The sequence below is a fragment of the Amphiura filiformis genome, chromosome 16 (assembly GCF_039555335.1).
Source record: "Amphiura filiformis chromosome 16, Afil_fr2py, whole genome shotgun sequence".
Classification (NCBI taxonomy): domain Eukaryota; kingdom Metazoa; phylum Echinodermata; class Ophiuroidea; order Amphilepidida; family Amphiuridae; genus Amphiura; species Amphiura filiformis.
In genome coordinates, this window is record NC_092643.1 from 35,247,045 (window position 1) to 35,264,079 (window position 17,035).

At 38.1% G+C, this 17,035-nt stretch overlaps 1 protein-coding gene across 2 annotated transcripts; it reads right to left on the minus strand.

Annotated features, from left to right (window-relative positions):
- Positions 1 to 587: 587 nt before the first annotated feature.
- Positions 588 to 8,062, minus strand: LOC140135916 (actin, muscle-like). 2 transcript variants are annotated; one of them, XM_072157592.1, is made up of 4 exons: positions 7,754 to 8,062; positions 3,653 to 3,886; positions 2,641 to 2,887; positions 588 to 1,694 (listed from the first exon to the last, which is right to left on the minus strand). In XM_072157592.1, exons 1-4 carry the CDS (start codon positions 7,937 to 7,939, stop codon positions 1,174 to 1,176), a joined length of 1,188 nt encoding a protein of 395 aa, XP_072013693.1. In that variant the 5' UTR covers positions 7,940 to 8,062; the 3' UTR covers positions 588 to 1,173. The 2 variants fall into 2 exon arrangements, with proteins under 2 accessions (XP_072013693.1, XP_072013691.1); XM_072157590.1 differs by lacking the exon at positions 3,653 to 3,886 and adding an exon at positions 3,929 to 4,171.
- Positions 8,063 to 17,035: the final 8,973 nt, after the last annotated feature.

The following is a 17,035-nucleotide window of genomic DNA, read 5'->3' on the forward strand; positions in this document are numbered from 1 at the left end:
TGAGCAGTAAAAAATGTTTTTTAAGGTTATGAAAACGTTTTATACTCTTAATATACCCTTTATATAACCCGACATTTAAACGTTTTCTGACAACCTTTTATAACCTTTTGCGAATGATGTCGAAAACATTTTGTGTTTGCTGGGTTATCCAATCTTAAAAAAATAATCACATATTATAAATAATGTCTTTGATTTTAAATGAAATGAAATATTAGTCTAAGTGTACATTTATTTTCATCATTAAATTTAAACTGCCTATATATTTTGCAATGTACATAAAGAGATCTATACCTTAATCCAATTTCAAAATAATTGTCACCTTAATGTCTTTGATTTTAAATGAAATGAAATGTTAGTCTATAAGTGTATATTTATCATAAATTTAATATAGACCATCATGTCATTTCATTTAAACTGCCAATATTTTAGCATTATATAATAAAGAGATATATACCTTAATCCAATCTTAAAAATATATAAATGTCTTTTATTTTAAATGAAATTGTTAGTCCCCGGACGGGGTTGAGAATGAAGAGTTAAAACTTAATTATACTTATTGATACTGAACTTGATTTGTTATAAAACGAAATGATCACATTACAGTCATAGTCGTATTACAGCCGTATCTGGGATCTGAATCTACTGTAAAAACTCGATAGTTAGCATATGTGCTTATTATCGAGCGCTTTTGAAAACATGAAATTGTACCAAAGTCCGGCTCTTTACCAACTGAACTAATGGGATTGAGACACAAATTTGCAGGTTTACTTGTTCGTATATAACTATGTGTATCGATAATTTTCTCAGAACCCTTCACACTTTTGTGGATGGGGCACTTCATGTTTGCATGTTTTCAAAGCGCTCGATGGTAAGCACATATGCTAACTAGTGAGTTTTTACGGTTTATTAATAACAATTTATTATTGACCGTTGTGGATATTCCTGAGTAATGACGTGCCCATAATGGAAACCGTTCCTTTGTAGCCTACTGACAGCAAAGGTGGACGTCGTCGGTTTATTTGTGACGAGGACGTTTTTATGGTGCCGTTGCGCTAATGGTAAATCGCCTGAGCCACTCAGGGCTTGTAGCGCTCTGGTTCAGTTTCGTCAGTATAACAAAATCACATAAGCACGATTATTATCCATGCATTGGTTTCATAAGCAACATCATCTTCAAAAACACTTCTTCTGAACTAAACTTGGTCCATACTCATCGTACTCGTTTTTACTGATACACATGTTCAAAAAATTGGACGACGAAGCTAAAATAGATCCACCTATCCATGCTTGATATTTGACAATGGGAGCATTATTCGTAACTTGCACATTCATCGTCGCCGGGGCCAAAGTTCTCATCTCTTTTGACATTCTCTCAGCTAATCCTGGGAACGAGACATTGCCACCGGCTAGTACAATGTTAGCATATAAATCCTTTCTTAGATCGGAATTACATTTCATTATACTACTGTGTAAAATTTCGTGAATTCCTGGCATTTCTAATCCACATAAAATTGGTTGAAATAGCGGTTCTGGACACCTGAAACGTTCGTTTTCTACAGTTATAATTTGACCATCCGGTAGTTCGTAAGTTTTTTCAATTGATCTTCTGTCCGCTCCCGTCTGGAGCTCCTCATTGAAGTCCAATGCTACATAACACAATTTCTCCTTCATATCTCTGATCATATCCGTTTGACCTGCAAGACAAGAATGAAAGGCGTCAACTAGTTTAAGTCATGAAAGCACAAAAAGTTGACACTTGACAGAATTGAAGTTTAAACTGCATGAGATCCAAACAGGAAATGGTACTGACATGCCATAGGAACTTTCGGGCATGCAATTTGTTTGTTTTTTTCCCTTGAAAATGTGTCTTAAAATACAAATTAATTGGACCTTATCAATATTGATTGGATGTGTTACAAGACGCGAAGATCCAAGGTTCGGTCAAGGCCCAAAACACCATTTACCCAAATTCACTTTATGGTGCACTGGGGGATGCACAACAAAACACTATTTGACTATTTAAGACATATTAAAGTCAACAAAATCTTTAATAAAAAGTACAGGATGGCTTAGGACAATTTTCTTACATATAAGACAAAAAACCACTGACAAGTCAACATAAGCATCATATCACAACATGTAATTGTTATGACCATAATTACACTATGGGTACTTAGCACTAAAAGTTTTGTGTTTACTGATCTCTTAGGTATAGGCTATATCCTTGTTCAAAGTGATTTGCACATTTTAGTTCCTGTATTAGATTTAATTTACAAAATTATCCTTTTTCAAACTGGTCCAGTGAAGTCCATTGTAGATATCAACACAACTGATAAATGCTGTTCCACTAACTTGACAAACCTATCACCGAAGCATTTTTACTAGAGTTGAGAGTTACTGCTCCATTGTTTAGGAACAATGTATATCGCAATGCTCCATAACACATGGTAGCATTTTATACACCACCTTCCTACCAGTAAGTACCTTATACCATGTAACTGCGACAAATCTGCAACAAGTGATCTTCATATCGTGAATGATAGAGGTAGATACCTAAAAGGAAGTCTAGTTACGATTCACGTGTCTCCCTCTCAGTGAACAAAAACAAAATATGAGCAATTATTACAAATTGAAACTTACTTGATAAATTGAAATCATATCCTCGTTCTCGAAGTAATGTTCTCAAATTATCAGTTATGTCTCGCCCATTCAATGGTAAGTGAGCTAGACAATACGGAAGACAACGGCCTTCATAGATGGGAACCATATGGGTGGATCCATCTCCTGCTTCAAGTACGATACCAGTGGTGCGACCAGATTGTAACAGGGACATGGCAGCGTCAGCAGCTAAGTACAACGCAGGAACATCGAATGTCTCGAACATAATCTAGTAAATAGATACGAGAAAGACGATTACAATATTGATTCAGAATGAAGATGCAGAAGAAGATTCAGAAGAAGATTCAGAATGAAGATGCAGAAGAAGATTCAGAAGAAGAAGATTCAGAAGAAGAAGATTCAGAAGAAGAAGATTCAGAAGAAGAAGATTCAGAAGGAGAAGATTCTGAAGAAGAAGATTCAGAAGAAGATTGAGAAGAAGAAGATTAAGAAGGAGAAGATTCCGAAGAAGAGGATTCCGAAGAAGATTCAGAAGAAGAAGATTCAGAAGAAGATTCAGAAGAAGAAGATTCAGAAGAAGAAGAAGGAGAAGATTCAGAAGAAGAAAAAGAAGAAGAAGATTCAAAGAAGAACAAGATTCAGAAGAAGAAAATTCAGAAGAAGAGGATTCAGAAGAAGAGGATTCAGAAGAAGAAGATTCAGAAGAAGAGGATTCAGAAGAAGAGGATTCAGAAGAAGAAGAAGAAGATTCAGAAGACGAGGATTCAGAAGAAGGAGAAGATTCAGAAGAAGAATATACCAAAGGAGTAGAATGTTCCAAAGGAGTAGAATATTCCAAAGGAGTAGAATATTCCAAAGGAGTAGAATATTCCAAAGGAGTAGAATATTCCAAAGAAGGAGAAGATACTCAGAAGATATTCAGATTCAGATCCAGACGATTCAGATTCAGATGAAGAAAAACATGATAATGATGATGACGATGATGTTTGATAATGATGATGATAAAGTCTATGTCCACATCAATAATGAATACCTGTGTAGCTCTTTCTTTATTGTATCTCAGTGTCATGGTATTCTCTACCAATAGAACACCATGGTCATCTGGTGGTATCCTCAATTCTGCGAAAGCATGGTAACATAACGTCTGCCAGTCGTCCCAATTTGTTATCACTCCATGTTCAATTGGATATTTAATTGCCAGAACGCCTCTCTTGTTTTGTGCATCCTCGCCCACGAATCGTTGGTCCGAGCCAGGTTTTGATGGACTCTGTATAACACACACAAATGAGGTATAATTTGTAAATCGTACCTTAGCCATGGTTTCCAGGCAAGTTTTACTTGCATCAGACTTTGACATTAGAAGCACTGGAAGAGCTTCATCTGGGTTGCCTCTGAGCTCAACGTACATGGCATGCCGCCATATTGATTCCACCTCGTTCCAGTGTATTATTCGGCCATTTTGAATCGGGTAACTGGGAATTGGATTTCGATTGTGTGCCATTCGTTTGAGCACTATTTCACCCACGTAAGCATAACCAGCAACAGCAACATCCTGTGTTAAGAAGTAAGTTTTAAACATGCTTTTTAAAGAAGAAAGACAAAAGTTCAGTAAGTTCATTCTTATTTCGTGATTTCGTGATTAAAAGCCTTTGTTGTTTAGCTTCCAAATATGGAAAAGTGTAGATCGCAGAGCGTGAGGTGCAGTGCCCTCAGCCTAAAAGTATGTTGCCATGTCAGTTCAAAGTTGTTCATCACAGCTCTTAGTGCTTTATCAGTGTTTACAAATTGTTTTATATGTACAAACAGCGTTAATACTCATGATTACCGTACAATTTCATAAGCTTTCATATTTGAATTGAATGATTCATTATATTTTTGTTTAAAAAGTATACAGTTCCCTGTATTGTCCTAGTGTGTAATTTAATTAAATACAGGGTGCATGCAACATGAGGCTGTGCCTACCATTGTACCTTCTCCATCGTCTGGTATTTTTTATATTATACTGTATTTTTTGTTCATTTTTGATGGACAATAAATGAAATTTGATTGATTGATTGATTGATTGCTCTGCCCCTCCACTTGTCCCCTGCATGTAGGCATATAGTCCAGTCAATCTAAACAAATTAGTGGTGTCACCCACCACTAATTGCAACAAACAGAATTTTTTCACTTTTATACATTTAAGATGTCCCTGAACATCATACCAAAAATATACTAAAATATACTTGGTGGAAAGGTAGTTTTGGCGGGAAAAGGTCATACAGGGGTCAAATTTCAAAATTGCTCTAATCTTATTAAAAACTATACCAAAGCATTCCTCTACTCTTAAGGATTCAGAAAAAGTATATTTTGTCATATCTGTGATGTATCATTCTCAAGTTATAAGCAAAAAGGTCAAAGGTCAAATTTTGGGCTCCACGTGGGTCAACTTCGAAAAATGCTCCGATCTCCTTAAAAATGTTCTCAATGCGTTCGTCCTTTAAAAACACTCAAAAATAATAATAGTTTGCCATATCTTGGACGTTTCGTTACCTAGGTAGCAGGGTAAAAGAGGTCATTGACCATTGACCTCTATTGACCCTGACCTAGTTTTCGATGTTACACATGTAATTAAACAACCTAAACAGTGCAAATATTCTTTAAATGAATTATGTTTGCATGCCGAACAATTTGAGACCATTTTGGTTAAAATCAGACAATTTTTAGTTTTTTGACCTCTGTTGAACCCAACATTTGACCTTTGACCTTTTCGGTTATAACTCAAGAACCGTACATCACAGATATTGCAAACTATACTTTTTCTGAATCCTTATGACTAGAGGAATAATTTGGTATACTTTTTAAAATGATTGGAGCGATTTTGAAATTTGACCCCTGTATGACCTTTTCCCGCCAAAAACTACCTTTCCACCAAGTATATTTTAGTATACTTTTTGTATGCAGTTCAGGGGACATCTCTGACATTTATAGCAGTGAAAAAAATTCTGTTGCAATTAGTGGTGAGTCAAAACCCACTTTGACTGGACTAATATGCCAAATGTTTGGGATAAATGCGGTCGTAGCGAGCAAGAAATGTTCCCGGGGAAATGTTACATATTTGAGCGTTTTCATGAGCTGTTTTGGAGCGTTAATTTAAAAGGTGCACGATAGACACCCCTCCCCCTTTTGACTTGCCAAAAATCTCTTGTCCCCCCATTTCTTGTCACCTTTTTTGCCAGTGTCCAAAATTGCACGCCCTCTTCTTTCCTCCCTTCCGGGGACAGATAATTATTGCACAGTCCCTAAATATGCAGGCTAGCTGTGTGTAAATAATCTTATCTTTGCATAAGCACGTAAAATAACACGTCTATGGCAAGCCAAGGGGTCCAAAAGCGTGGAACTGCTACGCGTAGCTTCTTTCTCGTTACGAGCAGCTTATTAACCAATCAGATTCGCGGTTTTAAACACGTGGAGCTGATGTAAACATCCTCTCTCACAAATATTACGTTGTTAATTTTTGTAAATGAAAATATCTGTAGTATATCAGCAAAAAAATGGTATAGGTGCTATTAAAGTAATATCTGAACAGAATGATGATTGTTCTATATTTAGGGGCTATCATTTTCTTCGGAAGGGGTCCCAAATATAGGGGGTCATACTTTTTTGGAAAGAAAAAAAAGGGGGAGGTGGTCATAAATTGATAATGACAAAATGTAGGGAGTCAGAAGATGACTACAGATAGTGTGTTTAAAGTAAAAAAAAAGACTGATTTCAATACAATTATAGCCTGTTAGGGAGTAAGGTGTATCCGTGGTGAGAGCCGGGGGTCATAACATTTTTGATGCCGAAATAGTGAGGGCCGCAATTTTATTGACGCCGACTTTTTGTAAATTTAGGACCCCCCCCGTTCCGAAGAAAATGATGACCCATTACTCTCTCCATATTTACACAGTGGCATGTGATATCGCCTTCCCTGCAATATCTTTACACAGCGCTTTACATCAGAGTAGTTGTTGTTTGACCTTCATATCCCCTACACGGCTAATACAGAACACGGTATACACTTGGAAACACTAAATAAAAATGCTTTGTGTCATTTTAGCCAGGCATTAGCAACATGTGCACGTGCTGTGATTTGGCCTCCTTACCCGCTCGTTATCTATGCTAATTCCGTAAATTAATTACACGATATAATAATTGTGAAAGAGGATACCTATAGCACTATACCACGCGCAGCTAACGACCTAACCACGTGATTAAATTGACTATTTTGATTGGTCAAACAGCTGCACGTAGCTTTAAATAAGCTGCGCGTAGCCATCTCCACGTAATGAGCCGCTTAGCTTGCCATACACGTGTGACTATTATTCATTTGTTACCATTACTATCAGGTCGATAGTCCGAAAGGGTCAACTTTAGTCCAACCCAAATTAAGGCCGGCCGGCCGTTATAAACCAACCCTAAACCTATACCTATGCCCTTTTTCTGATTAATGACTGCCGGTGGCAATTTCGGCTCTGGATAAACGGCCCCGGAAACGGGCTACACAGTCCCGCTTCTATAAAGGTTCAAGTCCAGTCTAGACTCGCTGAGTCTCATGGACGCCGTTCCTATGTCCATCAGACTCGTATTTCCCATTTTGGATGTCAATGGGAAATACACACTTAACGCTTTGCGCCGGTTAGAAACTTGAAAAAAATCTTAAAAATTTTATCAATGTATATAAAAGTGGTACCAACCTTATTGTGCTTGCTAATTTAAGACTCGGTTGAAACAAAATTAAGGATCGAATGCATTTTAGTGTCCAAAAGGCAAAATTATCGTCAAAGTTCTGCCGAAATCGGCACCTTGCGAAGGGTTCAGAATTCGAATCGGGAACGAAAATATCCGATCTTTGCGATCAAAAACACAAAATTACAACTTTAAACATACTATTGGCAAAAGACATTATTACCAAACAATATAGAATAGAAAATTTGACATCATTTTCTCAAAATATTGAAGAAATTTGCTCACTAGACATCGAAAAAGTACGCAATCCAATTCCCGTTCAAACGCGTGAGAAACTGAAAGTGCATAATCCCGACTAGTCCAGTCTTACTTCTTTAAATTTTACCATAGACTGTAAAAAGTAAAGTCTGTGATTTTTACGTACCTGATGTCTTGGTCTTCCTATGACCGATGGAAACACTACCTTTGGTGAGGCTTCGTTACTAAGACCAGCCTTTGTCAAACTGGAACCTGTATCTATCACAACAACGGATTGGTTGGGTAACGCATCAGCCATGATACTTCCGCATGTATTTGTAAAGAGCTTGTAAGCTTTACGATCTCTTATCATAGACTACACCGGGACTAACATGGCACGTCCAATGACAAATCTTTTCAATACAGTGATTGTCCGATATTTATTATTGTAAATTTAATTCGCTTGAAAAGAAAGCATTTTCCGTATAGCCTAAATGTCCAGCCACCAAAACACATCTGATAAAAGAATTTGATCAAGTGTACTGTGTAATTAATGCTTCAGCGGGCATGGCAGCTATGTACATGTACAAAATAAAAGGTTCAAGGTCATATCTTCCCAGAATCACTTTTGGTATTCCACTGAGGGCATCATAATTAGGTGTAAGTTGTAATTTTGTGTCTTTTAACTTCAAAATAAAGTCAGTTTTCATTTTGCGGCACCAGATTAACATAATTTTAATAAGTTTGGCTTAAAATGGCTTAAAATACTTTTTTTGTTAAATCACCCAGTTCACATCCCGACAAACATACCCCTATAACAGGACTAGTTTTCGCCAGTAGTTTCGGTGATAAGACCCCACAAGATCAAGTGCAAAAGTCTACCAAAATATCGCCTCTCTCCTTTTGACTTTAAGATCAAGTGCACAACTTCAGTGAGAATTATTGTACTTTTGAAATTCAAAAAGTCACATTTTGTTAATTTTATTTTTTATATCAAAAAAATCCATAAAATATGAAAGGGCCAACGTGGGCATGCCTGTGAAAATTTGATACCCCTTTGGCACACCCCGTAGCCTAGTTCTCAAACTCCCCGGCCCGCAAAAAATCTTTGCCCCCCCTTTTGAACAACCCCTTGCACATGCCAAATTTTTGTTTCCGTACTGTTTTCCTAAGCGTTTTTAGAGCGTTTTATTTAAAAGGCGCCCCATGCATGTGTGCCAAAAATCGCTTGTCCCCACCTCTCGGCTTGCCAAAATTGCTTGCCCCTTCGGCTCTCCAAAATGTCTTGCCCCCCCATTTTACCCTCCCCGGCTCATAATTATACTTTATAATAGCTTATAATTTTGACAATTCACCGTTCCGTTCTTTAAGAATTTATCCGCACTACGCGGAGTCAAATATATCAACCAATTCAGAAACATCAATTTGCTTTCTAATACGAGGAATGCTATTCTGATACATGTATCAAATAATTTTGATTCTTTTGAAATTCACGATATCGATATACCGTAAAATGGGGTAACTTTGGGCACTTTTCCAAACAAAACCAATTATATTTCTAATTAAATCTTTTTTTATGATATTAGGGTTCCCGTCTACACCTTGAAGTTGAAAAAGATTTTTTAATAATTTTGTATTGGTGCCCTGGGGGTTAATAATAGCCTGACCAAAGTTACTAGTACCCCACATTTGGGGCAACTTTGGTCAGATCGAGTATTACATTCCATGAAGAAAAAAAAAATTGATCTTCGCTGTATATGGGCAAGTTGTTGTTTTTTGTGACATTTTAACCCCTTGCAAAATTAATCAAGCACACATCGCATCGATCCTTGCTCACAAATATCAATTTTTGTTTTTTCTGAAATTTTTTTAAAAAAATGCTCATTTTTGGTCAAAAATCCTGATTTTTTCTTCAAAATATATTTCTCAACAAATTGACACCAAATATGACTAAAAACAATATTGTACACATGGTTTGTTTTGAACAATTCCAGTGCAAAATGATGTTGATCTACTCACATTTTCAGTGACGTTTCACCACTACACTAGTGGTTTCTTCAGACTGCAACTCATCACATCTTGACTGCTTCCTTGTATAGTCAACAGTAACCGTTGAGGGCGTGATGAGTTGGTCAAAGATGTTGTTGAGTGAATAGGCCCCCTCGTCCTTGTTTAGAATCTTTTCCTTTTCGGCGTATCCAGATAGCCTCTTTTAGCCATCTGGTGGTCTTGTCAGCTTCCCTGTCGATAACTTTTGAGTCCTCCCAATTGATGGAATGATTAGAAGAAGCTACGTGATCTTCTTGTTCAAAGATTAAAAACATGATATTGCTCTACAAAAATATGACCAAAGTTACCCCGCTGACCGAAGTTATACCCCATTTTACGGTAATACAAATTCATGGCAAATTATTAAACGTATCAGATGTATACGGCTACGTTACTTTTTGTGAGGTCTTTAGATCATTTCACTCTAATTGAACGAAGCATTATGAATGATTTAAGGGATCCAAAATGAGCGTTTATTGCGTTTCGACAGTATTTTTTGTGGGACATGAGAGCACCTCAGACCTATCGAATTGCATTCTGAATACGAAGCATGTCTTTCTGATATCAAATAATTTTCATTTTTTTTAAATCACAATATAATACAAATTTTATGACAAATTATAAAAATTTGATATTTTTCAATTTTTTGATATATAACAGTCCTCGAAGTAAATTATATAAATCTAATGATATATTCTGAAAGTGTATGTAGCAGGGAGGAAAAAGCCGACGGTCAATTGAAAATTTTGACCTTTCATATTGAAGATATGGATTTTTTCCCAAAAGACCTAATTTTTTTGGTGTTTTGGGAAAAAAATCCATATCTTCAATACGAAAGGTCAAAATTTTCAATTGATCGTCGGCTTTTCATCCCACCTACATACACTTTAAGTATAAATCATCAGATTTATAAAGTTTACTTCAAGTACTGTTAAATATCAAAAATATCAATTTTTAATGATTTGCCATAAAATGTGTATTAAATTGCGAATTTCAAAAATCAAAATTATTTGATATCAGAATGACATTCTTCGTATTCAGAATGCAATTCGATATGTCTGATGTGCTCTAATGTCCCAAAATAAATACTGTCCAAACGTTCATACCCCAGCCCTTAACCGCCACCAAAACATTTAGTTTGATAAAGCAGGGAAGCTAAAGCTTTCTCTGAATAAAGAATAGTAATGTTTAGTGTGCTCATGGCAGCTATATAATTAAGGGCGTATTACACTAAACCACTGCGAGAAAGGTTGGAGACAACGTGGTGCATACTGCAGTTACTGTCCGTTTTCCTATACACAATACACAGTGCTCTCACCATTGACGCGTGACCCCTACAAATGATGTACGTTGTAAGAATGGGCACTTGCCTAGTTAACATCACTGTGTGAAAAATAACCAGCAAATATTTTAGCTATTCTCCAAACTTCTAGCAAATATATTTCTCTAACATGATCTAAAATTACAGCTACGTTAGATGTTCAGAAATAGTCGCACTTTTGTAAAATGCAGTTTAATTCGCTTGTCGGATGAAACATAAGATTACCCCTGTGGCTGAAATGGGTTCGCCATTTGGGCACATGATGTTGTTATTGGTTACCATTGGTAACCGGTCAGGAGGACCAATCATGGGTGTGCATGCACGGGGCCTCAGGAGGGTGAAAGTGCATATAGGAACAATGCCAAAAACTACGTCACGCCGGTCACGCTATTGTTCGAGTTAAACTACATCATTCGCCATTTTGTAAATATTAACGCATGATCGTTGCTTTGAAGTTTCCACCGGATAGTCTGTGGATAGCGCAAGAGCATGCTTTGACCATGCGCAAAAAATGAATATCATGAAGATGTTTAAAATTGATTCTTAGATGTTTCAAAATTACCGTCATATTGCATAGATTCATCAAAGAATGGTTTGAAGTACTAACCTTATTTAGTAATTTTAAAAATCGGGAGAATTTTACAAAATCAATGTTTTTACCTGTCGGTATTACAACTCGTGAAACACATTAGTGATGTGCCTGGGTGACCTAATCTACTAACCTTTAACGTTTCCTCTATGAACTCTAACCCTCCTGCAATATGGCGCCTATTGTCTAGAGTTAAACTACATCATTCGGTGTGTTACGTAATAGCTACGATGCCTATCCCTTTATATCCCTGGGGGCCTCCGGTGCCCTTTTGTTTGCTGGTTCATTCTCAATCAGGTCGTCATTCAGTACGGACTCAAAATTTTGTTGTGTTCGTCAAGTCTACAACTTCTTATATTGTATTTTTTATACTGAGAAATACAAATACAATTCTACAAATACTATATATATTACATAGTATATGCTGAGAAAGAACTGAGAACTAACTGAGCAAGACAGAGCGTAATATAACGGGAAAGCTTCGAAATTTAACTTCCATCATCAGCTATCACCGTTTATAGAGGAGATCCAGCCCGGAGATCCAGAAAGATAAGATGGGACGCAGGAAATCCACTAACAGAATTCCATCCAGAGGTCGGGGTCGTGGTGCGAATTTGAGAACTCTAACTAACGTGAGTGGGCGTGGAGGTGTGAGTGCACAGGCACGGGTGTCTACCAGACTACAGTCCAGACAGATGAGGGGTCGAAATCTGGGAATGGGAGCAGATGATAATCATGATAATGTTGGCTTGCAGCCGCAACAAGAAAGGCCTGTATACCAAGAGGAGATGCCGGTGGTGATACCAGACAATCAGCCGCAACAAGAACAACAACCGGAACCAGTGGTACCAGTTGCCGAACCCGTAGTAGTACAGCAAGAATTGTCAATGGCCGATAGGCTATTACAAGGTACATATAATGATAATAGGCCTGTGCATAGTGTAAACCTAGGTGTCAGTAGCGCGAGTACTGTGTAGTCCATACAGGACCAACGCAATATTTAGTACTAATAATCAACGCCGTCAGGCGTTGGTCCTTATAGATTGGAGCTCTACCCCCAGCAGCGCAATCGAATTACCATAAGCAGTGATCTGAACCAACCCAGTTAATGACAACGTAATAACTCCAAATATGGTTGGTAACCCCGCCCATCATTTAACCGCATCTGTTATGTAACTGGGATGAGTACGCTAGTCATCTCAATCGATTGATTTTGAGATTGCATGGATCAAAACACTTCACACTTTTAAAGTAGCTTGGTTTACCAGTGTAGGCCTAAATCGTGACATGATCGTGATATCATATTGATTTATTTTGTAAAATCAGTGCAGTCATTATATTAGTCTGGTTCTATTTTGGAAATGTGCTTATATAAGCATCAAGCGGCAAGTTGGAACTCCGTGACCCTCAAAAAAGACCCAAAAGACCCTCAAACACCCTACATACTCATAGTCATATATAGGAGGCAAAAATTTAACATGCTCCATATTCACTAAAAACATGTCAAATTATTTGTCTGGGTCTAAGGATCACAGTGTAACATATTTGCACTCAGGACACATAGTTGCCAAGTTTTGAGGCTCGACAGGTCCAAGGTCAATTTGCATGCTAGGGATGAAAAATTAAAAATTACATTGTAGTCTCGTAATTAATGTACCGTATCTTGGTGTTAAAATATCAATCAATTAAGTAATCGAGTCAAGCAACCACTCAATTTATAATCAGTCTCTCAATTGGTAGGTCTTCATGTCTTACACTAGGATCCACAACATGCTCATCTAATGAGGGCACAATTCTTTACCCCCAATACATTTGTATATTCATTGAATGACCTTTGAAAATTTGGGTACAAAAACTCATACTCTGCAACTTGAGGTCAAATTTGCACTATTGAGTATTTAATTGAGGTTATTGAACTTTGTCATTGGGATGAAAATCATGGTATTATACCCCCTTAAAGTAAATAAATAGGTGAAACCCAAAGTTTTTATGAAGCGTGTGTCGATCTCCTCCAATTCTATATTTTTCTTAAACATGTTAAACGAATTCAGTATCGAAGTTACGTAATGTTACTATGTCAACGGGATCACGCGCTAGAGTAATGAACCACGATCGAAATGATCACCACATAAAGTATATGGCACTCGAAGGCATACTAAAGTAGCGTGATCCGGTAACCAAGAGAATTACGTAACCACTTCGATGCTGAATAGGCCAACTATCACAATTAATAGAGGTTGTGCATATGACGTATCATACCATAAATATGGTGGACTCCTCAAATCCATTCAACAAAAGCATGATTGCAATCTACCGAAACAGTTCGTCTCACGCACATAACAAATGCACTACGAACAAATAGGTTGAATGACAACATTTGATCGAATGGACTGCACTGCACTGCCCAATTATTACGGTGAAGAACATCGGTTCAAATCCTTTGTTTGTAGCCAATCAATAATTTCAAGCACAACCTCTACAAAAATAGTAACGAATCGTGGTTAACCAGGACAATATTAAATGTAGTGATGACAAAAGGAACTGATTGTGTGCTACCTACAGGTCAGTGAACTGAGGGTAAAACCGAGTATTATAATAGCATTAACACATATGCAACTGAAGAGGATTAATAATCAATTTTGTTACGCAATACTGGTGTCAATCCCAAGCTAGAAGCTAGTGTTCTGGTAGTAGGTAGGCAAGCCACACCTACTGACAGCTATTGATGATATTCAGTCGATCGGATTGGCTGAATATCATTAGTAGCTGTCAGTAGGCGTGGTTAATCAGTTTGACATTTCCCCCGACTTTCCGGGAAGGATTTGTCGAATGTAGAAGGACCCACGCCTGACGGCGTGGACTATCGTACTAAATGGAGCGTGGTCCTCCTTGAAGGACTAGTACTGTGTCGAGGGTGAACAATAACGATCAAGTTGTTATATCTACTGACAATGGGTTTACGAGTACAATCAATACTACTACTAGTACGAGCAGTAGTACCGTGCCATTGAATGCAACGAGCTCTAGTACTAATAGTTGTACATGTAATTGTGTCAGTAGTAGTAGACCTGCTCATAACAATGGTTTATCGATTGTTCCAAATCCTTTGGCCGTATCCACTACGTTGGATTCAAATTCAGTTATGATGAATAATGCTGCAATTCAACAACAGCAGTTGGGGTTTACACCACTAGTCTCAGTTTGTAACCCTTTAGGTATGACTGTGCCGGAAAGCATGAAAGTCAAAATAATTAATGGGGAATACGTGGACTTCGCTCTTTTGTTAGAAAAGACGGATCCAAGTCAATGGAATCTAGAAAAACAGGGCGTGGCTCTCACGGTCAATGAAGGGGGCAATATTTTTTGGAAAAGTAATAAACCCAAGAAAGTTATAACATCCATTCATTCATGGACAAATGTATTTCTGGTGTTTTGTTCAGTCTACTTAGAAGCCCATCCGGATAGAGTTCAGGAAATGCTAAAATATGCTAATTTGGTGAGAACGGCAGCATCAAGATTTGGGGGGTGGGGTTGGCGCTCGTATGACCAACAATTCAGGATGCGTCAGCAGGCGTTACCTAATAGGTCATGGGCAATAGTAGATGGGGAACTTTGGGCCTTTTATGTTGCTGTACCGCCGGAGAGGGGCCTAACAAATAGTCACTTTCATTCAAGGGGGGGTCTGTCAGGAGGGTTTCGGTCGCAAGTCGGAAACAGGTTCAGCCCTAGGTCATTTCGAGGTCAATCAGGGGCAAATACAGCGGCAGCAGACAGATTTTGCTTTATGTTCAATAAAACCTCATCATGCACCAGACAAGTTTGCGACTACAATCACAAGTGCGCAAAATGTCAGTCAACCGACCACGGAGCATACGCGTGTAGTAAAAGAGGCGGAGGAAAGTAATAAGATCAAAAGGACAGGTAGGCCTTGCAAATCAGGTTTTAGCGTGTGTGTGTGCTGCAAATATCCGTCTCCAATCAATTTAGAGTCTTTGGTACCCCTATTAGAGCTATACCCCGATAAAAGGTCATCAATAATATTGAAGGAGGGGTTTTCACAAGGGTTTAAGCTAAATTATATGGGCAAGCGAAATTCAAGAGAGGCAACCAATCTGAAATCGGTCATTAAAGATCCAGAGAGGGCGCTGGCCAAATTAATGAAAGAAATTGATTTAAACCGTATGGCCGGGCCATTTGATCGAAAAACAATAGAAGATTTAATAGTTTCACCTATCGGGTTAGTGCCAAAATCAACACCAGGGAAATTCAGGTTAATTCAACATCTTTCACATCCAAATGGCGAATCAATCAATGACGGTATAGACCCAGATGCTTGCACAGTAAAATATGCAAGTTTTGACTTAGCGGTTCAATTAGTCATTAGTGTGGGAAAGGGAGCTTTGATGGCAAAAGCGGATATTGAATCAGCGTTTAGACTTTTGCCCATCCATCCAGATGACTTTCAGTTGTTGGGAATTAAGGTACTAGATCAGTATTTTGTTGACAAAGCACTTCCTATGGGGGCATCCTGCTCGCCAGCCCTTTTTGAAAAGTTTTCGACATTTCTGGAATGGGCGATAAAGCGCGCGGCCGCGTCAGATAGAGTTACGCATTATATGGACGACATGTTCGTTACGGGAGAGGCGGACGAGTCTAAGGCGTCGTCATGCGCACGGCTAGTGACATGTCTAGAGGAGGTATGCCAAAAATTAGGGGTTCCTCTAGCACCTGAAAAATCCGTAGGTCCATCAACTAAAATGGTCTATCTAGGCCTGGAAATCGATTCCGTGAAACAAGAAGTTGCAATTCCTCAAGACAAATTGAGAACTATTAGAAAGAAGATCGAAAATGCACTTAAATTGTCAAAAGTATCCCTTAGGGAATTACAGTCAGTCATAGGCTCTCTTTCTTTCGTGTGCAAGGCTGTGTCGCCAGGCAGAGCATTTCTGCGTCGGCTAATTGATTTAACATGTGGGATTAAACAGCCGGGGTTCAAAATAAGGCTATCAGCAGGAGCAAAGAGAGATCTAGAAATGTGGCTATTGTTTTTGCAACATTTCAATGGGACCGCCATTATCCCAGAAATAGCATGGTCAGAGGAAAGTGATCTTCAACTATTCACAGATGCTAGCGGGCAGTTAGGCTTTGGTGGGTTTTTAATGGAAGGTGGTTTCAGGAAAATGGCCAAGTGTTGATTATTCGAAATTTTCAATTGCATGGCTAGAGTTTTTTCCAATCCTAGTAGCTGTGGTAGTATGGGGAGACCAGTTGAGGGGAAAAAGAATAATTATTAGGTCTGACAACAAGCCGGTAGTGTCCATCATTAACAGACAAACCTCAAGATGTCCCAAAATCATGAAATTGGTGAGGTTTTTGTGTTACAGTGTTTAAAGTTGAATGTAGCATTCTGTGCAAAACACATAGCAGGCAAGAAAAATAACATAGCCGATGCACTTTCCCGCTTCCAGATGGAGCGATTTTGGGAAGCAGCACCATTAGCAGAACAAACG